The following is a 23,532-nucleotide window of genomic DNA, read 5'->3' on the forward strand; positions in this document are numbered from 1 at the left end:
GTATGTAAATACCGAAAGGAGCAACTCTGACGATTACCGTAATGATGCAACGGTTATATATAACCTGACCGACTAAATCCAACTATCCAAGGCGGTTGTATCCTCGCTGTGATTGGTACAAAGTTTGACCGAGCGTCACTGAGCCGACCGAGTGTCCAGTCGGTGTCGTCGGTGAGAGGTGCCAGCGGAACGTTCACCGGATCGCGCAGTGGTGGGACTACGCAGAGTGCCGACTGCCGAGTGCCGAGTGCAGAAAGAATCCGGTCGAATCGTCGGGACGTCAATCGTGGCAGACGAAACTTGAGTGCGAGCTTGCGGGCTCGCGAGCGAATTCCATTCGGAGGGAATCTCTCTCCGTTGTTTCCGCTTATCGACGAAACGATCTATCGTCGCGCGCGCATTCGACGATCTTGCCTACCTGTGTGGAAGAACGCTTATCGATTCCGGCAGCGAATTGATCCTGCCACACCCCACCGTGGCCATTTTGGACAGCGGTTCGTGGAAGTTATTTTAAAGATCGCTGCCCAGCCATGGATCAAATCACGCCCAAGGAGGTGAAGATCCTCGAGAATCCGGAGGACATCCAGGAGAGGCGAGAGCAGGTGTTGGGACGCTACGCCAACTTCAAGTCGGAGGCGCGCAGCAAGCGGGACAAGCTCGAGGACTCCCGTCGCTTTCAAGTACGTATATCCGAGTGCTCTTACTTTTCTCAATTTCTCCGGATCGATCGTTACTTATATTGTAATTGTTTGTTAATGTTCATCGCGCTCACCTTGCACCCCTCTTTCAGTACTTCAAGCGAGATGCGGACGAACTCGAAGGATGGATCTACGAGAAGCACCAAGCGGCCTCCGACGAGAGTTACAAGGATCCGACTAATCTACAGGCGAAGATCCAGAAGCACCAGGCATTTGAAGCAGAAGTTGCCGCTCATTCAAATGCCATCGTGCTGCTCGATAATACTGGCTCCGAGATGATAGCTCAACATCATTTCGCTAGCGATGTAATTCGCAAGAGATTAGGTATGATTAAGTACCAGAGATATCAATTTCTGTTCGAGATCATTTGAAATTGTTGAAGTATATTATGTAACTTTTTATGTATTTGCAAAAATATTACGAAAATCTAATAATTAATATTTTCTAAGCAATTCAAAAATTGAAACCTGATGTTTCATAAACAGTGCGATTTGAATTACCTATTTCTCAAATCATGAAATATAAAATAAATTTAGCATGTTGTGCAGAATGTTTCATAAATGTGCAGAATGTTTTAATGTTTCATAAATAATGATTTGAATTATCTTTTTTTTTTTTTTTCAAATTATATAAGATAAATTTAAAATGTGTAAAATGTTTTAATGTTTTATGAATAGTGATTTATCTTTTTCTCAAATTGTCTAAATTTAGAATATATAAAATGTTTTAATAATGTCATTTTACTTCAATTATGGACTGAAAATGACTTATGAAAATATTATAATTGCGAGCATATTATATATATGAGAAACTGCTTGATTTTTAATGTGATATATTTAATTATTTAAAGAGGAGCTACATCGCCTGTGGGAGCTGCTGCTGTCTCGATTAGCTGACAAGGGCTTGAAACTACAGCAGGCTTTAGTTCTCGTACAGTTCATTCGTCACTGCGACGAGGTGATGTTTTGGATTCACGACAAGGAGGCATTTGTAACAACCGATGAGTTTGGACACGACTTGGAGCATGTGGAGGTGCTTCAAAGAAAATTTGACGAATTCCAGAAGGACATGGCAAGCCAAGAGTATAGAGTTACCGAGGTGAACGAGCTGGCGGACAAATTGCTGTTAGACGGACATCCCGAACGGGACACGATTTTACGCAGGAAGGAAGAGCTTAACGAATCCTGGCAAAGATTGAAACAATTGGCCACACTGCGACAGGAGAAGCTCTTCGGGGCGCACGAGATTCAGAGATTCAATCGCGACGCCGATGAGACCATGGCTTGGATCGCGGAGAAGGACGTTGTCTTGTCGTCTGACGATTTCGGACGTGATCTAGCCAGTGTGCAAACGTTACAGCGAAAACACGAAGGTATCGAGCGCGACTTGGCCGCTCTGGAAGACAAGGTGTATACACTGGGTGCGGAAGCCGATCGTCTCGCCGCGATTCACGAAGCTGACCACTCCAAGCAGATTCAAGCTAAGCGCGCCGAGATCTTGCAGTCGTGGGAGAGCCTTACCGCAAAAGCGAAAGAACGTCGTCTTAAACTTGACGAATCTTATTATTTGCATCGATTCTTAGCAGATTTTCGCGACTTGGTCTCGTGGATGAACGACATGCGCGCCATCATTTCCGCCGACGAGCTAGCTAAAGACGTGGCCGGCGCCGAGGCTTTGGTCGACCGACATCAGGAACACAAGGGAGAAATCGACGCCAGAGCCGATAGCTTCGATGCAACCACACTGGCTGGTAATAAGCTTCTAGAAAAGAAGCATTACGCTGCCGAAGAAGTGGCACGTAAATTGAACTCCCTCGCCGATGATAAGTCGTCTCTCTTGAGTCTATGGGAGAAGAGACGTATCTTGTACGAGCAATGCGTAGATTTGCAGCTGTTCTATCGAGACACCGAGCAGGCGGACGCGTGGATGGCCAAACAGGAAGCGTTTCTGGCCAACGAAGACTTGGGAGATTCTCTCGACAGCGTGGAGGCGCTTATTAAGAAGCACGAAGACTTCGATAAATCACTGGCGGCTCAGGAGGAGAAGATCAAGGTGCTCGATGACTTTGCTGGAAAGTTGATCGAGGGCGAGCATTATGCTGCGGATGACGTGGCGCAACGACGACAACTGTTGTTGGAGAGACGTGCTATTCTCCTCGAGAAATCAGCCCAAAGACGTCAACGTCTGGAGGACGCGTACAAGCTACAACAATTCGAGAGGGACTGCGACGAAACGAAGGGCTGGGTTAACGAGAAGCTTAAGTTCGCTACTGACGACAGTTACTTGGATCCCACTAATCTGAACGGTAAAGTCCAGAAACATCAGAATTTCGAGCAGGAACTGAACGCGAACAGGACGCGCATGGAGGAGATGGTGGCCACCGGTCAGGAGTTGATCGATAGTAGTCACTATGCTGGCGACCGTATACGCACCCGCTCGGACGAGATTGTGACACTGTGGGAGAGCTTGACGCGGGCTACCGAAAAGAAAGGTGCGAAATTACAGGAAGCCTCCCAGCAGCAGCAGTTCAATCGAACGGTAGAGGATATCGAACTGTGGCTCTCGGAAGTGGAGGGACAACTCATGTCAGAGGATTACGGCAAAGATCTGACGAGCGTTCAGAACTTGCAGAAGAAACACGCGCTTCTCGAAGCTGATGTGGGCTCTCACGCGGACAGGATCGACAGTATCACTCAAGCGGCCGAACAGTTTGTCAACTCGGGCCACTTTGACGCTGACAATATCAAAGCTAAGCAGGACCAATTACAAGCTAGATACGCCGCTCTGCAGCGTCCGATGAGTGTGAGGAAGCAACGACTCCTGGACTCGCTGCAAGTGCAGCAACTGTTTCGAGATATCGAGGACGAGGAAGCGTGGATTCGCGAGAAGGAGCCAGTTGCGGCGTCCACGAATCGCGGCCGTGACTTGATCGGCGTGCAGAATCTCCAGAAGAAGCACCAGGCTGTTTTGGCTGAAATCAATAACCACGAGCCGAGAGTGGCCGCGGTTTGTCAAGCGGGCTCGTCGATGTTGCAGGAGGGACACTTTGCAGCTGAGGAGATTAATCAACGACTGGCGGCTTTGGACGAACACTGGGGACAGCTGAAAGATAAGGCTCGGCAACGTAAGAATGACTTGGACGACTCTCTGCAGGCGCATCAATATTTCGCCGACGCGAACGAAGCTGAATCGTGGATGAAGGAGAAACGTCCTATAGTGATGAACGGCGATTACGGCAAGGACGAGGACAGCTCCGAGGCTCTTCTGAAGAAGCACGAGGCCTTGGTCAGCGATCTAGAAGCGTTCGCGAGCACCATCGCAGCACTGCGAGATCAAGCTGGGGCGTGCAGACAGCAAGAGACACCCACGATCGACATCACCGGCAAGGAGTGTGTCGTGGCCCTCTACGACTACACTGAGAAGTCTCCCAGAGAAGTGTCCATGAAGAAGGGCGACACTCTGACTCTGCTCAACTCTAACAACAAGGATTGGTGGAAGGTTGAGGTAAACGATCGCCAAGGTTTCGTACCGGCAGCATACGTGAAGCGCGTGGAACCCGAGGTGGGTCTCAGCGCTTCCCAACAGAACTTGGCTAGAGAGCAGAGCTCGATCGCCGCGCGACAAGCGCAGATCGAGGGGCAATACGACGATCTCTTGCGTTTAGCGCGCGAACGTCAAAACAAGCTTAACGAAACAGCGAAGGCTTATGTATTGGTGAGAGAAGCCGCGGAGTTGGCTACTTGGATCAAGGACAAGGAGAATCACGCTCAGGTGCAGGACGTGGGCGAAGATCTGGAACAGGTGGAAGTTATGCAGAAGAAGTTCGACGACTTCCAAGCTGATCTCAAGGCGAACGAAGTGCGTTTGGCAGAGATGAACGAGATCGCCGTGCAGCTGATGAGCCTCGGGCAGACCGAGGCGGCATTGAAGATTCAGACGCAAATCCAGGATCTGAACGAGAAATGGACCAGCTTGCAAACGCTCACGGCGGAACGAGCCAATCAGCTCGGCTCTGCTCACGAGGTGCAACGCTTCCATCGTGACGTCGACGAAACGAAGGACTGGATTCGCGAGAAGGACGCGGCGCTGAACAATGACGATCTTGGCAAGGATTTGCGAAGTGTTCAGGCTCTGCAGCGCAAACACGAGGGTCTGGAGAGAGATCTGGCGGCTTTGGGAGACAAGATCAAGCAGCTTGATGAGACGGCTAATCGCCTGATGCAGTCGCATCCGGAGACTGCCGAGCAAACGTACGCCAAGCAGAAGGAGATCAACGAAGAGTGGACCCAATTGACGGCCAAAGCTAACAGCAGAAAGGAGAAACTTCTGGATTCGTACGATCTGCAACGTTTCCTCAGTGATTATCGCGACTTGATGGCCTGGATCAACTCGATGATGGGCCTGGTCGCTTCCGAAGAGCTCGCATCGGACGTCACAGGTGCCGAGGCACTGCTCGAACGCCATCAGGTAAAAATGTTTTCCATTGTAAGCATGATCAAGACACAGTCATCACAATCATTTACCGACAAATCCTTCACCAAGTCATTTAAATTGTAGAATCACAGAGCAGAGATAGATGCGCGATACGGCATACTTCCAGAGGTATAAGAACGTTTGAGCATGTATCAGGGAAGTCGCGAAGTTGCCTGGCGAGAATGCCTAAAATTAATTTCGCGTAATCCGTTTCGTTGATTTTTTTTTCTTTTTCTTTTACGAGAAGAGGCTGATTGATCGTGCCGAAGTTTTGCAATGAAAATACTGCTTATTAACAGTTTGAGTATTTTCAATGCTTAATCGCGTAATCACTACCTTTCTGCTTGTAATATCTATCTGCCGAATGGATTTGATCATATCACATAACAAACAAAGAGTTGTGTACTGGCATAAAATACTCGAGAATCGAATCATAATTCACTTTATAAATTTTTTTATTTTTCTGTATAGGAGCACCGGATGGAGATAGATGCTAGAGCAGGTACTTTCCAGGCGTTCGAATTGTTCGGCCAACAGCTATTGCAATCCAGCCATTACGCCAGCGTGGAGATACTGGAGAAACTTGAGTCTATGGCTGAGGCCCGACAAGAGTTGGAGAAAGCTTGGATCCAACGACGTATGCAGCTCGATCAGAACCTCGAACTGCAATTGTTCTGCAGGGATTGCGAGCAGGCGGAGAATTGGATGAGCGCGCGGGAGGCTTTCCTCAGCAGTGCAGACGCGGTAGACAGCAGTGACAACGTTGAGGCTCTCATCAAGAAGCACGAAGATTTCGACAAAGCGATCAACGCTCACGAAGAGAAGATCGCCACCTTACAAACTCTGGCTGATCAGCTGATCGCTGCCGAGCATTACGCCGCTAAGCCCATCGACGAGAGACGATGCCAGGTATTGGATCGTTGGCGGCACTTGAAGGACGCTCTTATCGAGAAGCGCTCGAGGCTGGGCGAGTCTCAGACTTTGCAACAGTTTTCTCGAGACGCCGATGAAATGGAGAATTGGATTGCTGAGAAACTTCAGCTGGCAACCGAGGAGAATTACAAAGATCCCGCCAACATACAGTCAAAGCATCAGAAACATCAGGCTTTCGAAGCCGAATTGGCAGCCAATGCGGACCGAATTCAGTCGGTACTCGCTATGGGAGGCAATCTAATCGAAAAGCATCAATGTGCCGGTTCGGAGGACGCGGTGCAAAAGAGATTGGCGTCCATCGCTGATCAGTGGGAATACCTTACGCAAAAGACCACAGAGAAGTCCATGAAGCTGAAGGAAGCCAATAAGCAGCGCACTTACATTGCTGCGGTGAAGGATCTTGATTTCTGGCTCGGCGAAGTCGAGAGTTTGCTTACATCCGAGGATGCCGGCAAGGATTTGGCCTCCGTGCAAAATCTCATGAAGAAACATCAACTTGTCGAGGCGGATATACAGGCGCACGAGGAAAGAATCAAGGATATGAATGCACAAGCCGATTCGCTGATTGAGAGCGGTCAGTTTGACGCTGCCGGCATTCAGGAGAAACGTCAGAGCATAAACGAGCGTTACGAGCGAATCAGGAACTTGGCAGCACACAGACAGGCGAGACTCAACGAAGCCAACACTTTGCATCAGTTCTTCCGCGACATTGCCGACGAAGAGTCTTGGATCAAGGAGAAGAAGCTGCTTGTCGGATCGGATGACTACGGCCGCGACCTTACGGGCGTGCAGAACCTGAAGAAGAAGCACAAAAGATTGGAGGCTGAACTCGGCAGTCATGAACCTGCCATTCAAGCTGTCCAGGAAGCAGGAGAAAAATTGATGGACGTTTCAAATCTGGGAGTACCTGAAATCGAACAACGTCTGAAGCTTCTTAATCAGGCGTGGGCTGAATTGAAGCAATTAGCCGCCACTAGAGGACAGAAGTTGGATGAATCCTTGACGTATCAGCAATTCCTCGCCAAGGTCGAAGAGGAGGAAGCCTGGATTACAGAGAAGCAGCAATTACTTTCCGTTGAAGATTACGGCGACACGATGGCTGCTGTCCAAGGTCTTCTGAAGAAGCACGATGCATTCGAAACCGACTTCGCAGCTCACGGCGAACGCTGCAAGGATATTTGCGAGGCCGGCGAGACGCTGATCAAAGCGGGCAATCATCGAGCGGACGCTATCAGTCAAAGATGTGCGCAATTGCGCAACAAATTGGAGCAACTCGGAGCTCTCGCGGCCCGCAGGAAGACACGGCTGAATGACAACTCGGCCTACTTGCAGTTCATGTGGAAGGCTGATGTAGTCGAGTCATGGATCGCCGATAAGGAGACTCACGTGCGCTCCGAGGAGTTTGGCCGAGATCTGTCTACCGTTCAGACGCTGCTCACGAAGCAGGAGACTTTCGACGCCGGTCTGCATGCCTTCGAGCACGAGGGTATTCAGAATATCACCTCGTTGAAGGAAATGCTCGTTGATTCCGGTCACGATCAGACACCCAGCATTCAGAAACGTCACGCCGATGTAATCACTCGCTGGCAGAAACTCCTGGCCGATTCGGATGCGAGAAAGCAGCGTCTGTTGAAGATGCAAGATCAATTCAGGCAAATTGAAGAGCTTTATCTGACATTTGCGAAGAAGGCATCCGCCTTCAATTCTTGGTTCGAGAACGCCGAGGAGGATCTGACGGATCCCGTGCGTTGCAACAGTATCGAAGAAATTCGTGCTCTTCGCGAGGCGCACGGCCAGTTCCAAGCTAGCCTGTCCTCGGCTGAGGCTGACTTCCAAGCCCTGGCTGCTCTTGACAGGCAGATCAAGAGCTTCAACGTCGGACCGAATCCGTACACGTGGTTCACGATGGAGGCCTTGGAAGATACTTGGCGTAACTTACAGAAGATAATCATGGAACGCAGTGTTGAGCTCACGAAAGAAGCACAGCGGCAGGAGGAGAACGATAAATTGCGTAAGGAATTCGCCAAGCATGCCAATGCCTTCCATCAGTGGCTTGCGGAAACAAGGTTTGTATCTCGAAGGAATTATTATTTATTCAACAATTATTTAATTAGGGATAAAAACGTAAATAATTTATTCCCTTTTACAGAACATCTATGATGGAAGGATCCGGATCGTTAGAACAGCAACTGGAAGCTACCAAGGTTTGTTAAATTAAAACATACATTTATGCAAGATTTATATTTATTGTGCGATTATGTTGTATGTAAATTATATTCAAATTTATAGCGAAAAACTCAAGAAGTGCGCGCACGTCGTCAAGACCTGAAGAAGATCGAAGATCTGGGAGCTATTCTAGAGGAACATCTAATTCTGGACAATCGTTACACAGAACACAGTACCGTAGGATTAGCACAGCAATGGGATCAGTTGGATCAGTTAGGAATGCGTATGCAGCACAATTTGGAACAGCAGATTCAAGCGCGAAACCAGTCCGGTGTATCTGAGGATGCACTCAAAGAATTCTCCATGATGTTCAAGCACTTCGACAAGGACAAGAGCGGCCGGCTGAATCATCAAGAATTCAAATCGTGCTTGAGAGCTTTGGGTTATGATCTTCCTATGATAGAAGAAGGGCAACCTGATCCAGAATTCGAGAATATATTAGGTTTTGTTGATTTCAATGTTCAATTTCTAATTATATTTTGAACGTCTATTTTAACACGATGTTATTATTCGCAGACATCGTGGATCCTAATAGGGACGGCTACGTATCGTTGCAAGAATACATGGCGTTTATGATCAGCAAGGAAACGGAGAACGTGCAGAGTTCGGAGGAAATAGAGAACGCTTTCCGAGCGATCACTGCAGCGGACCGGCCTTATGTCACGAAAGAGGAATTATATGCGGTAAATGTTGCAAATACTATGGAATATTTATCAACATTCCCATAATCACGAAGAATGCGATTTATATTCGTTAATCTATATATATATTTTTTTTCAGAACCTCACGAAGGAGATGGCCGATTATTGCGTAGCCCGTATGAAACCTTACGTAGATCCCAAATCGGAACGGCCGATAACAGCTGCATTGGATTATATAGAATTTACGCACACACTTTTCCAGAATTAATTATGCATTCGTATATATGCGCATTATACTATTTTTCAAAGCTTATTAAATTATAATTGCACAAGGCTTAGGCTGCTATGTTTATCTTTAAAACCATGCTTTTGATTTATCTATATTTCTATTAACCATTTAGAGCATTTATAAGAGATTGAGATTTTCAAGAGACTTTCTAAGCTATAACTAGCTGATGAAGAATATATGTAAAGAATATATTTCTATGTTAGAAGCATGTTTTCCCTAACATATATATTCTTTATGTATACTTTTTAATATTGCATTATTTAATCTTCAAATTTTAATAGACTTTGAAATACTAGATTTCATATCAGCTAGTTCTGGTATTGAAATTCTTTCACATTGTTCTTCAAAATAAATGCATTTAATATATTATATTAATTTTATTCAATAAAGCTATAACAAAAATCTAAAACATGTGGCGTATTTTAAATTCTTGTGTAAATTTTCTTACGTGGATAAGTAAAATTTTTTTTCTTTCATTTTATTTGATAAGTATATTTTAAAAAAACAATATAAAATAAATGCAGAAATCACACATTTTATTGAGCAACTGGGATTACAATTGTTTGAGACTTCTCTTGAATTATTTGTTCAGCACGGTAGACTTTCCAGGATATCAGAAAATCTCTGGCCATTTTGAATAAAGTATAATAATGTATAATTAATAGTAATATCGTCGACAGTATTTGATACCATTCGGTCACGCCTAATAGAATAAACAATTGTATGTTCACCAGTAATAATTGCAATCCCAGTATTGGACTTAGTAGCGTCACCCGATTGTTAAATAAACCCTGTGGGATACAATACATAATTAGTATCGAGTCTAATATATATATTTTTTTTCGTTATTCGCTGTGGTAGAAATAAATAGCACGTACATAAAATCTCGAGTGATTTAGATTGCCCGGTTCCGCTGCTGTGCACAAACCTTCAGAACGATAAATTTCACGATTGTGCCTCACAATCGATCCGTCAGGCCACAATATCGCATCATTCCACGGTTGGGCATATATGTGATTATTGCGATTTTCTACTTTAACCCATCGGCCCAAGTGCATCGCTGCCTTGTGTAGCTCGTCGCAATATCTAAAAGTCGATCGTATTATACATATGTAAATTTGACATAATATTGCATATGTAAATCTTATTATCGACAGGCGACTCTTACATTTACAAAAGAAATATATTCACCTGAAGGGATAAGCCTGAGCAAAGTACGCGCATATCCTTCCGAGCCAGAACAAGATTACATGCTGTACTACCCACAATACGTTGAAATGTAAATGCGGAGGTACAAAAATAATAGGCGCGACCACGCAGACGTACGCGCTACCGGAAGACGAAAATAAAGCTCGCTTTAATCGTCTGTTAAAATCCATTCTCAAAGTGGACACTTCCGCTCTGATGGCCGATGCGTTTAATGAGCAATTGTGCAAAGGTTTGTCTGTATAGAAAAGTCATGTCAAAATTAGGCTTTAAAAATAATATAAATAGATAAAATACGATCGAGACGCGCGTGATGATACCTACCTAATACATACTTTGTTTTTCGTTCTTCCTTTCCACCCGAGAACGATATATCAAAAAATGTTGCTGTTCTTATTCCAAACATAACAAAATATACTGACAAACTTCTGGAACAAATGGATATCATAAGCAATTTATTCTTACCTTCAAATTTTTAACTGTAGAGTACAAATGTATATGACATAGTAATAACATATTATTTAATCCTGTTGTTCTGTTCGAGTCTATTTGATCCAAAATATAATTTATTTTCTTATTATTTTATTTAAAACTTTTCTCTGATATTTGATGACTTTGTCTGTTAACATAAGATTTTTTCTCTGTGAAAATTTACTTTTCACATTTTAGAGTTTTTTAAATCATATTTAACCCAAACGATATAATTGTATATAAACAGAACAGCAGAGTTAATATATTTAAACATACTCATATAATAGATACTCACGGATAACATAAATAAAAAATTTTCATAGAGTTATGTCTCTCAATCATATGATACAGGCACCAGCCTAGCACACTCTTCACAGCAACTGACAGAGATGACCTGAAATAAAATTACATAAATGTTGAGCTATCCTGACACTATTACAAATCACACGAGCTATTAATAAATCACATACAATAATACCTTATAATGTCTCTGATTGCTATTTTTGTGGGTACCGATCGAACTGGCAATGAAACATCGATGATCTGACGTAACAGTGTGTAAAGGAATCTATGCGCCACCATGGTGAAAATAAATACAAGTAGGTAGGGGTCTATCAAATAAAAGTTCTGAAACACACACACCAGAGATCACAACTTGGTGCACAGCTCTTCTATCTTCTCACTTACAATTATAAGTCCTCTACGAGCATCACGAGCATAATTTAGACGTGCAATAAACACACAACTGCAACATAACGTACCATACTGTAACCATTATAGGAATTTGGTAGCCACCACACGGTTCTGTACAGATTAAGCAGCTGCAGGCAGGCTGCGATGACCGAGACGACCAGGGACAGTGCCTCGAAGCTCAACTGCCCGTCGACTGGTACCGCGGGTATGGGAATGTGCTTCGGCGCCAGGGACAGTCCACGGTAAATCTCGTCGAGCCTCTTGTCGTCCGCGCCATTGGCACTCACTCGTTCCCCGCTGTTGCTTCTCCCGTTGTTAGTATTACTGGCGGTGGCGGCGGCGGCGGCAGAGTTACCACTACCGGATCTGGCAGTCGGCCCGCCGGTCCGACCGACAGCGTTTCGTCTGCCTCCAGGCATGCTTCACACGAGTCACCTTATCCTGACAATTTTTGCGACGTAGTGCAACAGATCGCTGAATCAGTCCGTGTATTCCACGTAGCGTGACAGACGCGCATCGCACAGACGTTTAATTTCCGAGTGGCTGCTTGGCAAAGATATGTTTTGTATCTCGAAGGTAGCCTCTCCTTCAAACGCTATTTTTCTGACACATCGCGATTATGTCACTGTAAACAACAACACGGAGAGGAGCGCGTGACGCAACAGTGACGATCGCAGGAACAACGACACTTTCGACATTTAATGAAACACAGACCGACTTACTTTCGTCTCGCCTTTTTGCAAACAAGTTGGACCACTCGTTGAGATTGATTTATGTCTGATAAACGGACGTTCAACGCGAGATACCGGAGAGCAGACTGTCTACAAGTCAGTCGAATAACAATAACAATGTGTACCGACGGCGGTGAAAAGGTGACACGGACGCGGTTAGCGCCGCTGCGGATCGGATCAGCGATCGAAACCCCATCTGACCCCATCGACGCCGCTGATATCGCGGATCGCCGCTCTCTCGGTCCTCCCTTCTCTCACGGTCCTCCCACCGCGACTTGCGAGCCGCGTAGGTGGCGCGTTTGGATATCTAATAAAAAAAAAAATGGCTTTGGGACAAAGGGACTCGGAGATTCTTGTCAGCGATGTGAGCCGACAAATAAGTCTCGTTGCATAAGTCGCGTTAATATTGAAGAGTGGGAAGCGGCGCGTCAATTATGACACTGTTATCGCACAATCTCGCCGGAGCTACGAGTATTCGCGACTGATATATTCCTGGCCGAGGCCCATTGTTGACTGTTCTTCGAATGAAAATGTTGGTGTGCCACGATTATATATGACTTTAAAATGCATCGAATAACGTATCGCAATTGGGAGCGAACGCGCGAGTTCGCTCGTATGGCATTTCACGCTAGTGCGCTGAACGCAGTAATATATCTCTCACGTTTACTGAATTTGTCATTGTTTTACAGATGTTTAGCCCTATACAAATTAAGCACGAATGTACAACTGTAGAGGACGTAAACGCGAGTAGTAGGATTAGCAGTTCAGACAGTTCCTTGTATCCTTTTATCAATCAAGATGTCGAGTACAAGCACAGCCGTCAGCTGTCTCAATTTTGGGAGCAGACGCAGCTGTCGAGCGAGATGTCTGCGAAGAGCGAGATTCACGCTCAACAGGCCATGTTCCAGGCGGAAGTAAATATCCGAACGCTGTTCCGAGCAGCTTTTCGCATTCGACAGCTTGACAAGTAAAAAATTTCACTACGTTCAATTTTGTACATTTTAATTTCAGGAGGCTGGAAGTTTGTCGTACGTACAGAATGGCATATTCTATCCGGTCGAGCAAGAGGACGGCAACAATCAAATGCAGACGAGTAATCAGTGTGATCAGAGTACAAGCAACGCCGTCATAGTGCAAGAGAACAAGCAACCGCAACTGCCGCAAGATTTGCAAAATGTAGGGGATATTAGTCAGACGTTAACGACGCAATCGGTGACCGCCGTGAAAAACAATCGCCTTGGGAGACCGTCGAAGAGCACCGCGGAGTCTGGCACGGGTAAAAAGTTGAAATGCCAATGTGAGATTTGCTTCAAGGAGTTCGGACATAAGAGCAATCTGTTCATACACATGAGAACGCACAACGGGGAGAGGCCGTACAAGTGCAGCCAGTGTGACAAGTGTTTTACGCACAGTGGCAACTTGGCTATACACATGAGAACGCATTCCGGCGAGCGTCCGTACGGCTGCCAGATATGTGGAAAGATGTTCAGCCACAGTGGAAATCTCTCCACTCACCTGAGAACTCACTCGGGCGTGAAGCCCTACAAATGTAACGTGTGCGGTAAAGAGTTTCGGCACAGTGGTAACCTGTCGATACACGAGAGGATACATTCCGGGATTAAGCCGTTTCAATGTAAGATTTGCGGCAAGGAGTTCTATCACAGCGGCAATCTGACGACCCACATGAAGAAACATCCCGCGAGTACGGACGCGAACGCGACTGACTGTGAAAACAATCAAAAGCACGTACTGCACGCCGGTGCGGACGCTACCGCTTCTTCAAATTATTTAAATAACGTGTCTTTAACGCTCAACGATGACATTAAATTAATGCATAATACTAGTAATGTGGTTCCTATAAAGAATGAAAGTACAGAAGACGCTGTATTAAACCCTATGGGAAGATTAACATCTACTTCTAGTTGAAGGTATACATCATCATTATTATTATTATGCAGGATGAATTATATAATTTGTTACAAGTTGATATTATTGCCAATAACTAGACAAAAAATTCTTGATGCCTTAACAATAAGAAAGTATTGTATATTATTGTTATATGTAATTTCTTTAAAAATTTGAAATTGTTTAGATTTTAAAAGGTTGCTCAGATCCTGAGCTATCAAAAAGTTTTGCAATAATTTGAGATGGATATTGATTTGTAATAAGTTACATATGATATCCTGCACATGAAGAATTTTTAAAAATATCACTTTAGTATTTTTTTCATTCAATGCTCTTGCAAACGAGCAATTTTTTACTGGTAAAATCGATAAACAACGTTCATTTTTATACCTTAATATGGATACATGATGGTCTTCCTAAATCTTAAATGTAACATTGTGTAAAAAATCATTAACTTGTTTTATGTTGACTTATTTAAGATCAAGTGGTGTATGATTATAATGATCTGTGATGTTTTTGAGTTACTAAAATAGGATATGAGAGGACAGTAGAAACAATACTTTTATATAAAAAAAATTGCCACCATTTATTTATATAAATAATTAACATATTCAATATTTCTCCTTTCAATTAATTTTATACAAATACTTTATAATCAATAATATCAGACTTAAATAACCCTTGAATTAAATAAGTAAATTATTGTAATTATTATTAGGGTATTTTAAGTACACAAAGTGTACTTAGCATTAAGTATACAAAGCGCACATGTATAAAAATAATAAAAATATAATTTCAATCTTGTTTTGAGCTCATATGTGCAATTTGATATAAATAAGTGATAAATTGTTTGTTAAAACCTTTCTTGTTCTTACTTATTATTGTTATGTACTTTATTTCAATAAATTATCTCTACTTTTTTTACGTTATTCCAATATAGCAGATATTAGTTGAATGATATAATTTGTATAAATGAGATATGTTAAAGATTTTGTAACTTTTGATGCAAATATAAAATTTCAAATCTATTTAACATTTCTAAATATTTTTTTATGTAGTAATGTTTAATAAAATTTTTAAACAAACGGTTTTTAATAATTTCTTTACACAATTATATATACACAATCTAATTTTTAACTATCAAATTTCAACTTCAAATATACATATGGTAAACATACTGTTCGAAATTTTTATTGTACATTATACTATTATATTATTGTATCTATGCCGTTTAATACATTACAATTTTATATTCATTTTATGCTGGGAATAGATTAAACTTTTAAGAAGAGAAATTTGATCCCAATATATGTTACTATTCTAAGATTAATGCTTCAGTTTCGTCATTTAATTATTAGCTTATTTATATTAGATAAAAATATGGAATGTTATCTGAGATGTATTAATTATCTGTTATTAAGTCATTGGTGTAGACTAGGGTAACTATAATGTTAACGTTATAAACTTGATTTTAGTAGAAAAAATTCTCTTGTATGTTGTACCGTTCACTTTCGTCAAGCAAAATAGTTGCTTAATAAAACATTCGTATGCAATGTACGAACGTGCATTAACGTACGACCTTCAGAGGGACAGTCATGTTCCTTGGCAGACGGGCTGCGAGACTTTCTGCTACATTTTCAGAAAGTTCATGCCAGATGTATTTCCCGATTATAGGCACGTCTTCCAATGGTAATTTGAAGGATACCAGTAACGTTAAGCACAGACCATCTCCTCCTTGTCCACCACTAAATTCTACAGACAGTAAACCATGTGGCTTGTGCGGCGCTACGTCGTTTCCAAATATTTCCTAAAAATATAAATCAATACCTGAATATACACTCGTAGTAAAATCTTTCACAAACTATGTTTAATGTTCAAATATATATATAGCAAATATATTTTTATCTTTTTGTTGAAGAATAATTTATATATCTACAAATTATTTTTATGTGTAACAAGGACTGATTTTTTTAGTTTTCATGACAACTTTTCATTGCAAAATACATACAACATATTATATGCTTGATATTTAATTAAGTTTACTAATATTTATGTACTCGTAAAATATAATGCTCTTCTAATATACTCACCATCATAAAGCTATGCAGAGTAGACAGTAAACTACGACTTGGATTAAGTTCACAAATTGGTGGATTATATTTTTCGGTATCAGATATGAGCACATGTAATCTGTTCCTATTAACAAAATTTATATAAAAATGTATTACCTCGTTTAAATATTACATCATAAATGTTGATACAGTATAACATAGTTTAACGATATAATTGTAGTTTTATCAGAGATAATTAATGCACACGTTGCATAATATACTTACGTCGCCCTCTTTTTAGATGTGACTACTAATCTCAGCGTTAGTTTCGCATGCGGCTTGATCACAGGCATCAAATGAGGATGTTGGGGAACAGTCTTATTTGAAACGTAACTTTTGCCTCGGTCCAGGAGATACAGAATGTCGTTGGACCTCAACGGCAGGTCGTCTATGTTTCGCACCCAGCACGCTTGCAGCGACTCCTCGTTCGCCTGATCGGGTGTCTTGAGCGTACCGCCGACTATGTCCCCGGTGAACACGAAGCGAAACCACGTGCCGTTCGCGCATTCCACCAGTATTAAAGTCGTCGGCGCTATCACCAGGCCCGTCTCCTCCAAGACCTCCCGCTTCACGGCGCTTATGAGATTCTCGTTCTTCTCCACCCGACCGGCTGGCAGGTACCACTTGCCGGTGCAGGAGGCCTTCGCCTCCTGCATCATCAACACCTCGCCCTGGTCATTTATGACAACAGCGGCGACTATGTACGTCACCGTCTTCGAGCAGATGGGAACGTGTGCTGTTAGTTGACCTGATTTTGCACCTGTACATTGATTCAGCTGTATCAAATCTTTCTTTCTCTTTGCGAGAAAGAGAGAGAGAGAGAGAGAGAGAGAGAGAGAGAAGGTGAAAGGACTCGGTATACGTATGCTGCAGCATTACAAAGTGATGCGAAGGCGTTGACATACCTGTCGTGTCACTCGCGAGAGTGTGTACACTGCATATGTCATCGTTCTCTAACGCTTGTCCGGCGAGCAGCAATTGAACTTGATTCTCCACGAGATCTGACATGTTACATGTACACACATACGCGCGCACCGAAAATACCGTACCGCGCGTCGCGACGCGTCGATCGCGAGTGTAAAGTCGCGATTTCACGCGGTCAGTGATAAAGCGGTGTGAAAGTGACAGCAGCCCAGTGAATGCGCGCGGAGGGATGCATCAGGACGCATCGGGATGTGTCAAGATGTGCGGGTTTGTCAAGTTCCACCTCTACTCCACTGACACTGCTCCCCTTCTCGCATGCCGCGCACATTCGTATGCGAATTGCGAAATTCCCTATGCGTATTGCTAGAGAGAAGCATGAGAGCGGCCATCCCGGCGTTTTCCGCGATATCGGTAAAAGTTTTGACCTCCCCGTAACATTAGCGCCAATTGCTTCCACTTTTGAGATGGAACCTACGTACACAGCCAATGACAATGGCTTGCATTGGAAAAAAATTAATTTTTTTCCAATAACCCTCCCTTTGGTATCCGAGGGAAAAAAATTAATTTTTTCCCAATACACGCCCATTTGGTATTCGAGGGAAAAAAATTAATTTTTTCCCAATACAAGCCAGTGTCATTGGTTGTGTACATACATACGTAGTTCCATCTCAAAAGTGGAGTAATTGGCGCTAATGTACATACGGTGAGGTCAAAACTTTTACCGGTGTCGCGGAACACGCCGGGATGGCCGCTCTCATGCTTCTCTCTGGCTACACGAATGCACGCGAGTCTGTGAACATGTTTCGGATGAATAAGCGTTCGCGCAATTAACAAATTTTGTTTGTTAAATAAAAAAAAAAGACAAAGCTCGCAGTCACATTGATAATGCAATAATGAAAACGTTATCGTAATTGATTCATTGTTTATTATTATGAAAACGGCGTCAGAGACGTTACATTCCGCAACGTGGTGTCTAGGGATATAATTATCGAATATATTAGGTGAACAAGTGCTTGTCCGAGGATTGGTGCTTGTGTGCATGACGTAGCTCACTCAACTCAACACATTCAGCTGCATTTAGCGAGATACGCAGCGATGTAGTTATGAGGGAAGCCGGCATCCAAGATCCAAACAAACAAGTTGAAATAAACTGAAAAAATGGATGCCTTGAGCGTGCTAATTGCGATAGCCCTGATACATTGCTCACTATTCTTTTTTGATACGCTTTTTAAGGTAAATCCATACAGTTCTCTTATGACGTTTTTTACTCTTACATCACGCACGAAAGTTCAATGCAAAAAAGCCCGTTGCAATGAAATAATGTTTATAATACACGTACTAAGGTTCCCTGGGCTCGAGAAAATATTGGTTGTCACTGACATTCACGTTTTTTCTGTCATGAAATTTTCGTCAACTAAACTCTCAATTTCATAATGTGGGTTACAAGTTCGTCATAGTAGAGGATAACTTCTCACATATTTTTCAGTCCTGCTCGCATTTTCCGTACCTCTACTTTCTGGAGAACACCGGCCTGGAGATACAGATACTGAGAGTGAAATGGTTTACAACCGCTTTCAATCGCAAAATAATAAAATGGGGGACGGACCGCTCCAGGTTTTGGACCGCTTGGTTCAACGCCGGTGTCATCATAAGCATTATACTCTTGCCGATAGCTATTGTCATTATCCTGAAGATGACGTTCAACATGTGGCTAGCTGGATCCTCGAGTGACGTCAGCTCAGGAGCTATATTAGAACCCATGGTAGATCATAAAAGTGTTTTTATAAGGGCCAGATATACTTTTCGAGATAGTCTTTACTACATTAGAGATTTTATGTAGTAATGCAGATTTTATAGAAGCGAAAGAACTGATGTATTAGAGTCCAGCTTTATACTTCTTGATAATCTTTACTACATGAAAGATTATATAGAATGAAAGAATTGATGTATTCGAGTTCAGCTTTATATATTTTACTGTAATACATTAGAATTAATATGATACTTTACTTAATTTCTAAATTTAGTATAGGTTTTAAAAATCTTTCACATCTTTAATCTCTCTACTTCTTTTTGTGCAATTTAATTTCGTAATTTTATACGTTTTAGTTACCAGGCGTGGATGTTCCTTTCAATGAAATTGGCTATTATGCGGCAACGCTAGCAATATGTAGTATAGTTCACGAATTAGGGCACGCCCTTGCTGCAGCGAGAGAAGATGTACAGTTATTTGGCCTAGGAATCGTTATTGTCTTCACAATTCCGATAGCTTACGTGCACATAAGCAACGAGCAATTATTCGCATTGCCATTAAAAAATCAGCTACGCATTGCGTGTGCGGGGATTTGGCATAATATTATTCTTGCTACAATAGCTGCAGCAGTTCTTGTGTTTTCTACATGGCTGTGGGCACCGCTTTATAGCATTGGCTCTGGAGTTTACGTGAAGACTATTTTACCTGTGAGTGACAAAAAAAAGAGATTACAAAAAAAATAAAAGAGATTAAAAAAAGAGATTAGATTAAGAGACTAGTTTTGTTAAAACGTATTTTTATTTTGTTACTCTTTTGTTATAGAATTCACCTGTGTTAGGACCAACTGGTCTTCTGGAACGTGATGTAATATACAAATTAAACAATTGTCCTGTGAAGCACAGTGAGGATTGGTACGATTGTATGCTGCAATCAGTACAGCAGCCTGCTCTTGGCTATTGCGTTAAGCAATCGTTTATCCAGGTAATTTTCTTATGACGTGATTTTATTGTTTACCTATATTTACATTTTGTCTAGTATCTTCATCTAATATTTGATTTCATTATTTAGTACTTGTATTTATATTTCATTTAGTACTTTTAGCTGGTATTTGTATTATAGTATGTTTTAATTTTTAAAATCTTGTTGCAACATCTGACAACAGTTTATTTCGCAGGATTATGACGAGTCAGTGCCAGCTAAGCAGAAAACGAACGGCGCGGTGAACTGCTGTACAACTGACAGTGAAATAAATGGCAATCTGTGTTTCGAATACATCGAAGGACCGCAAACCGCTCCTCTCCATTTACCCCCGCATTCATGTCTTCCAGTAAGGGCAATGCTTAATCAGTCGCAATATTTCTGTCAAGCTAGTCACGAATGCTTATCTCAAGACACTCACTGTATGAAGCCCTCTTTAGATAATGTGACAAAGGTAGGTAGAAACAGAAGATGTAACAGTAAAAGAAAATAGACTTTCAAAATCGTTATTTTTAAAACAATTTAAAACCACAGATCATACAAATAAAGAGGAAAATTGGCAAGGATGTGTTGTTCTTCGGACATCCGGCGGACATTTACAGGACCGTTGACGTATCGGACTGGGTGCCAAAGTACTCTTTCCTGTATCCCAAATTACCCGAGTCATTTGCACTACTTTGCAAATACATCACGGTATTTTCAGCAGGGTTGGCAATCATTAACGTCGTGCCTTGCTTCCTTCTGGATGGTCAATATATTATAAATATAGTTGTACTCTGTTTATTGAACTCCATGCCACATAATAGAAATATCAGAGAAAGCACAGTACTTACAATAACAAGTCTAGGTACATTACTTCTTATAACAAACTTAATGTATTTGCTTATTAATAAATTATGGTAAGTTAATCATACATTATCGTCTTCTCCATCTGTATCCTTTATATGAAATTATTTATGAATTAATCTTAGCTAACCTGTTATACATTAATAATAATAATAATAATAATGCCCCTTTTTGAATTTTAGTCAGGTTTTTCAGAAACTTTTAACAACACAACTTTCATATTTTAATATTAATTAAAACATTTTGATGTTAAATTCTTGTATGTACTTAAACGTAAAATATGCAAGTAAAAGTATTGTGCTTATTATGCAAATTAAGTGATGGTTTTATGTAGTCACAAAAATTATATCTTCTAAAATTTGATGTACTACTAGCTGCAGCAGTTCAATGTTTTACAGGAAAGAAAATTTATTCCTATTTTTTATATTATTTTGTCTTATTTGCCTTGTTATTTATCACGAAAAAGAGTTTATTTTGACAATATAAGAAAGATTTCTTCATGTAATATAAAACGCTAAATTTGTTATCGTCTCGCTGCTCCATCCACGTCCAATGCTAAAAAAAAAAATATTTATATTATAAAGATGGATTCTGAAAACTAAGGAAACTAATAAATAATATGATAAAAAAAAACTTAAAATTATTGCCTGCTTAATAACTGATTTGAGTTACTCGGCACACTTACAGTTAACCTAGATAGAAATAATTAATACGTAATTAAAAGAGTGGCACCGTCAGGTTGACCATGTTGCGATTGACCACCAGCCACTCACAGCGCTTGAACAGTGGCAAACCTCTAGGCCGCTGTGAGTGGCCGTGGTCAGTCGCAACATGGTCAAACGAGACGCTACTAATTATATAAAACAAGCTAAAAACATTGTGGATTTCTATTAGTATCAATACTTACTCTTCCCATCGCAGGCAACAATTTTTACTTTATCTACTATCGCAACTTCCTGAACCTCACGGAATTCAACATCATTTAGCATAAAAGTCCATACATTATCACAAAATCTATATGTGTTTAATTTGCCAGCCTGTAACAAGCCAATTCATTCATATCAGATTATTCTTTCCAAACGAAGTACAATAAAGTCAGGTGAGGAAGATTATTCGAATAAGAGATTTACCTTAAATGTAAGTCTCGATTTAACTCTCGTTGCTAGAGCTTGATTAATAGCTTTGTCGAACTGCAGCAACACCTTTATTGCTAGCTGTGGCGTTATTTGCCCATACTGGAACATATATTATCATTATTAGATAAATAATAAAATAATAAAAATGCTTGCCGATGCATTATAGACAAAATATAACATAATTTCTAATTATCTAATAGGATTTGGTTTTATTTGCCTAAAGAACACATGCATCGGAATTTATTGCAAGATTTGCTTATCGCCCTTTTGATTTAATCAGCGCAAATGAATTCCATTAAAGTGTGTAAACAGCAAACTTAGCCGACGCAAATTACGTTTATCGTTCACTCGAAACGAATTAATTTCTCTTCGTATACGGCCGAAAGTGCGAAATCTAACCTATCTTCTAACGTCCATTACGTTATACTCACCTGTATCAGCTCGTCGAGACTCTCTTGCAGCGTGTTTCCTAACGTTGTGTTTCTATACAATTGGTAAGACATTCTTCCCCAAAAATCTCGTAATAACGTGAGAAAGTAATAATTCCGGAGCCCGAAGCGCGTCTACCATCAACAAACAACAATATCCCGTCGCATATCTCGGCTGACTCGGCTAGTCGGCTCTGATCTGAAGCACACATATACACCCGATGCACAAGTGCTGTCGGCAGTGTCGACCAGTGTCGGCTCGGCTGCGGGCTGTCGCTGCTCTCGGAAAGGGAACACGAAACAGCGCGCATGCAGCGCGCGGCGCATGGTATGAAACCGTTAAAGTCATATTCAAGATGAAATCGCCCAGTTATATTATATATATGTATATATAACCGTCAAAATCCATAATCCGTTAAAATCCAAATTCACTATATATATATATATATATATATATGTAATCAACATAACCCGATTTTACTAGTAAAAACTTTCATACTCTAGATGGAGTCGGACATAAATATTAATTCTCTCGTATTCAAAATATGCGTACAATTATATATATATATAATTAAAAAGTAACATTACATCGAATACTCATGTGAAATAATACAATTATAGACCTCGTTTAACTAAATTTAAAAGTAGTTTTAACTATATATATATATGTTATCAACAAAACCCGATTTTACTAGTTAAAACTACTTTTAAATTTAGTTGAAACAAGGTCTATAATTGTGTTGTTTTACATGAGTATTCGATATAATTTTACTTTTTAATTATATATATATATAATTGTACGCATATTTTTGAACACGAGAGAATATTTATGTCCGACTCCATCTAGAGTATGAAAGTTGACATAATAATACATCTTTCGCATTGTTACAACGTGTGTATATATATATATATATATATATATATGTATATATACACATATGCAATAAAATCTCGATAACTCGAATCTCAAGAGAAGAGCTAAATTCTTCAAGTTATAAAATTTTCGACTTATCGAAATTCGAGTAAAAGAAGGTTAACATATAAATTCTACTTACGAAGGCTTTGTACGAGAGTTAGATCGGAAGAGCACACG

The 23,532-nt window shown here is 41.4% G+C and overlaps 6 protein-coding genes across 11 annotated transcripts; 3 read left to right on the top strand and 3 right to left on the bottom strand.

The window, feature by feature from the left end:
• Nucleotides 1-194: 194 nt before the first annotated feature.
• On the top strand, nucleotides 195-9,629 carry LOC105448485 (spectrin alpha chain). The gene is made up of 8 exons (XM_011687073.1): nucleotides 195-680; nucleotides 791-1,022; nucleotides 1,549-5,165; nucleotides 5,643-8,170; nucleotides 8,254-8,308; nucleotides 8,394-8,772; nucleotides 8,847-9,013; nucleotides 9,111-9,629. The coding sequence occupies exons 1-8, from the start codon at nucleotides 531-533 to the stop codon at nucleotides 9,237-9,239; spliced, it is 7,257 nt and encodes a 2,418-aa protein (XP_011685375.1). The 5' UTR covers nucleotides 195-530; the 3' UTR covers nucleotides 9,240-9,629.
• A 146-nt stretch (nucleotides 9,630-9,775) lies between these two features.
• LOC105448484 (transmembrane protein 39A) lies at nucleotides 9,776-12,536 on the bottom strand. 3 transcript variants are annotated; one of them, XM_011687071.1, is made up of 8 exons: nucleotides 12,353-12,536; nucleotides 11,699-12,255; nucleotides 11,416-11,564; nucleotides 11,233-11,331; nucleotides 10,791-10,894; nucleotides 10,452-10,704; nucleotides 10,139-10,346; nucleotides 9,776-10,051 (listed from the first exon to the last, which is right to left on the bottom strand). In XM_011687071.1, exons 2-8 carry the CDS (start codon nucleotides 12,047-12,049, stop codon nucleotides 9,797-9,799), a joined length of 1,419 nt encoding a protein of 472 aa, XP_011685373.1. In that variant the 5' UTR covers nucleotides 12,050-12,255; nucleotides 12,353-12,536; the 3' UTR covers nucleotides 9,776-9,796. The 3 variants fall into 3 exon arrangements, with proteins under 3 accessions (XP_011685373.1, XP_011685372.1, XP_011685374.1); XM_011687070.1 differs by having other exon boundaries at nucleotides 11,699-12,536; XM_011687072.1 differs by having other exon boundaries at nucleotides 10,791-10,891; nucleotides 11,699-12,535.
• Nucleotides 12,537-12,663: 127 nt separating this feature from the next.
• LOC105448483 (zinc finger protein 2-like) lies at nucleotides 12,664-14,898 on the top strand. Of its 2 annotated transcripts, XM_011687068.1 has the most exons (3): nucleotides 12,665-12,893; nucleotides 13,051-13,275; nucleotides 13,373-14,898. In XM_011687068.1, exons 2-3 carry the CDS (start codon nucleotides 13,051-13,053, stop codon nucleotides 14,285-14,287), a joined length of 1,140 nt encoding a protein of 379 aa, XP_011685370.1. In that variant the 5' UTR covers nucleotides 12,665-12,893; the 3' UTR covers nucleotides 14,288-14,898. The 2 variants fall into 2 exon arrangements, with proteins under 2 accessions (XP_011685371.1, XP_011685370.1); XM_011687069.1 differs by having other exon boundaries at nucleotides 12,664-13,275.
• A 553-nt stretch (nucleotides 14,899-15,451) lies between these two features.
• LOC105448486 (8-oxo-dGDP phosphatase NUDT18) lies at nucleotides 15,452-17,607 on the bottom strand. 2 transcript variants are annotated; one of them, XM_011687074.1, is made up of 4 exons: nucleotides 17,283-17,607; nucleotides 16,603-17,137; nucleotides 16,357-16,462; nucleotides 15,452-16,073 (listed from the first exon to the last, which is right to left on the bottom strand). In XM_011687074.1, the coding sequence occupies exons 1-4, from the start codon at nucleotides 17,383-17,385 to the stop codon at nucleotides 15,834-15,836; spliced, it is 984 nt and encodes a 327-aa protein (XP_011685376.1). In that variant the 5' UTR covers nucleotides 17,386-17,607; the 3' UTR covers nucleotides 15,452-15,833. The 2 variants fall into 2 exon arrangements, with proteins under 2 accessions (XP_011685376.1, XP_011685377.1); XM_011687075.1 differs by having other exon boundaries at nucleotides 16,603-17,174.
• Nucleotides 17,608-18,089: 482 nt separating this feature from the next.
• Nucleotides 18,090-20,942, top strand: LOC105448487 (membrane-bound transcription factor site-2 protease). The gene is made up of 6 exons (XM_011687076.1): nucleotides 18,090-18,534; nucleotides 18,788-19,063; nucleotides 19,408-19,758; nucleotides 19,874-20,032; nucleotides 20,226-20,483; nucleotides 20,564-20,942. Exons 1-6 carry the CDS (start codon nucleotides 18,460-18,462, stop codon nucleotides 20,930-20,932), a joined length of 1,488 nt encoding a protein of 495 aa, XP_011685378.1. The 5' UTR covers nucleotides 18,090-18,459; the 3' UTR covers nucleotides 20,933-20,942.
• Nucleotides 20,943-21,292: 350 nt separating this feature from the next.
• On the bottom strand, nucleotides 21,293-22,697 carry LOC105448488 (transcription initiation factor IIA subunit 2). 2 transcript variants are annotated; one of them, XM_011687078.1, is made up of 5 exons: nucleotides 22,443-22,697; nucleotides 22,006-22,110; nucleotides 21,783-21,912; nucleotides 21,561-21,567; nucleotides 21,293-21,430 (listed from the first exon to the last, which is right to left on the bottom strand). In XM_011687078.1, the coding sequence occupies exons 1-4, from the start codon at nucleotides 22,512-22,514 to the stop codon at nucleotides 21,563-21,565; spliced, it is 312 nt and encodes a 103-aa protein (XP_011685380.1). In that variant the 5' UTR covers nucleotides 22,515-22,697; the 3' UTR covers nucleotides 21,293-21,430; nucleotides 21,561-21,562. The 2 variants fall into 2 exon arrangements, with proteins under 2 accessions (XP_011685380.1, XP_011685379.1); XM_011687077.1 differs by lacking the exon at nucleotides 21,561-21,567 and having other exon boundaries at nucleotides 22,443-22,696.
• Between the last annotated feature and the right edge of the window lie 835 nt (nucleotides 22,698-23,532).

This window comes from Wasmannia auropunctata, unplaced genomic scaffold (assembly GCF_000956235.1).
Source record: "Wasmannia auropunctata unplaced genomic scaffold, wasmannia.A_1.0 LD336085.1, whole genome shotgun sequence".
NCBI lineage: Eukaryota > Metazoa > Arthropoda > Insecta > Hymenoptera > Formicidae > Wasmannia > Wasmannia auropunctata.

What these genes read in the sequence shown, in the direction of transcription:
- LOC105448485 (XM_011687073.1), top strand. Translation starts at nt 531, where the DNA reads ATGGATCAAATCACGCCCAAGGAGGTGAAGATCCTCGAGAATCCGGAG. An exon ending in AGGACTCCCGTCGCTTTCAA is followed by an intron (nt 681 to 790) that starts GTACGTATATCC and finishes CCCCTCTTTCAG; the next exon opens with TACTTCAAGCGAGATGCGGA. An exon ending in CAGTGGCTTGCGGAAACAAG is followed by an intron (nt 8,171 to 8,253) that starts GTTTGTATCTCG and finishes TCCCTTTTACAG; the next exon opens with AACATCTATGATGGAAGGAT.
- LOC105448484 (XM_011687071.1), bottom strand. Translation starts at nt 12,049, where the DNA reads ATGCCTGGAGGCAGACGAAACGCTGTCGGTCGGACCGGCGGGCCGACT. An exon ending in CCTATAATGGTTACAGTATG is followed by an intron (nt 11,565 to 11,698) that starts GTACGTTATGTT and finishes TGTGTGTTTCAG; the next exon opens with AACTTTTATTTGATAGACCC. An exon ending in GCAATCAGAGACATTATAAG is followed by an intron (nt 11,332 to 11,415) that starts GTATTATTGTAT and finishes ATTTTATTTCAG; the next exon opens with GTCATCTCTGTCAGTTGCTG.
- LOC105448483 (XM_011687069.1), top strand. Translation starts at nt 13,051, where the DNA reads ATGTTTAGCCCTATACAAATTAAGCACGAATGTACAACTGTAGAGGAC. An exon ending in AGGCCATGTTCCAGGCGGAA is followed by an intron (nt 13,276 to 13,372) that starts GTAAATATCCGA and finishes TTTTAATTTCAG; the next exon opens with GAGGCTGGAAGTTTGTCGTA.
- LOC105448486 (XM_011687074.1), bottom strand. Translation starts at nt 17,385, where the DNA reads ATGTCAGATCTCGTGGAGAATCAAGTTCAATTGCTGCTCGCCGGACAA. An exon ending in TCTCGCGAGTGACACGACAG is followed by an intron (nt 17,138 to 17,282) that starts GTATGTCAACGC and finishes ATCAATGTACAG; the next exon opens with GTGCAAAATCAGGTCAACTA. An exon ending in ACATCTAAAAAGAGGGCGAC is followed by an intron (nt 16,463 to 16,602) that starts GTAAGTATATTA and finishes TTTTGTTAATAG; the next exon opens with GAACAGATTACATGTGCTCA.
- LOC105448487 (XM_011687076.1), top strand. Translation starts at nt 18,460, where the DNA reads ATGGATGCCTTGAGCGTGCTAATTGCGATAGCCCTGATACATTGCTCA. An exon ending in GAGCTATATTAGAACCCATG is followed by an intron (nt 19,064 to 19,407) that starts GTAGATCATAAA and finishes TATACGTTTTAG; the next exon opens with TTACCAGGCGTGGATGTTCC. An exon ending in CTTTAGATAATGTGACAAAG is followed by an intron (nt 20,484 to 20,563) that starts GTAGGTAGAAAC and finishes TTAAAACCACAG; the next exon opens with ATCATACAAATAAAGAGGAA.
- LOC105448488 (XM_011687077.1), bottom strand. Translation starts at nt 22,514, where the DNA reads ATGTCTTACCAATTGTATAGAAACACAACGTTAGGAAACACGCTGCAA. An exon ending in GTCTCGACGAGCTGATACAG is followed by an intron (nt 22,111 to 22,442) that starts GTGAGTATAACG and finishes TATATGTTCCAG; the next exon opens with TATGGGCAAATAACGCCACA. An exon ending in TGTTGCCTGCGATGGGAAGA is followed by an intron (nt 21,431 to 21,782) that starts GTAAGTATTGAT and finishes TTTTTTTTTTAG; the next exon opens with CATTGGACGTGGATGGAGCA.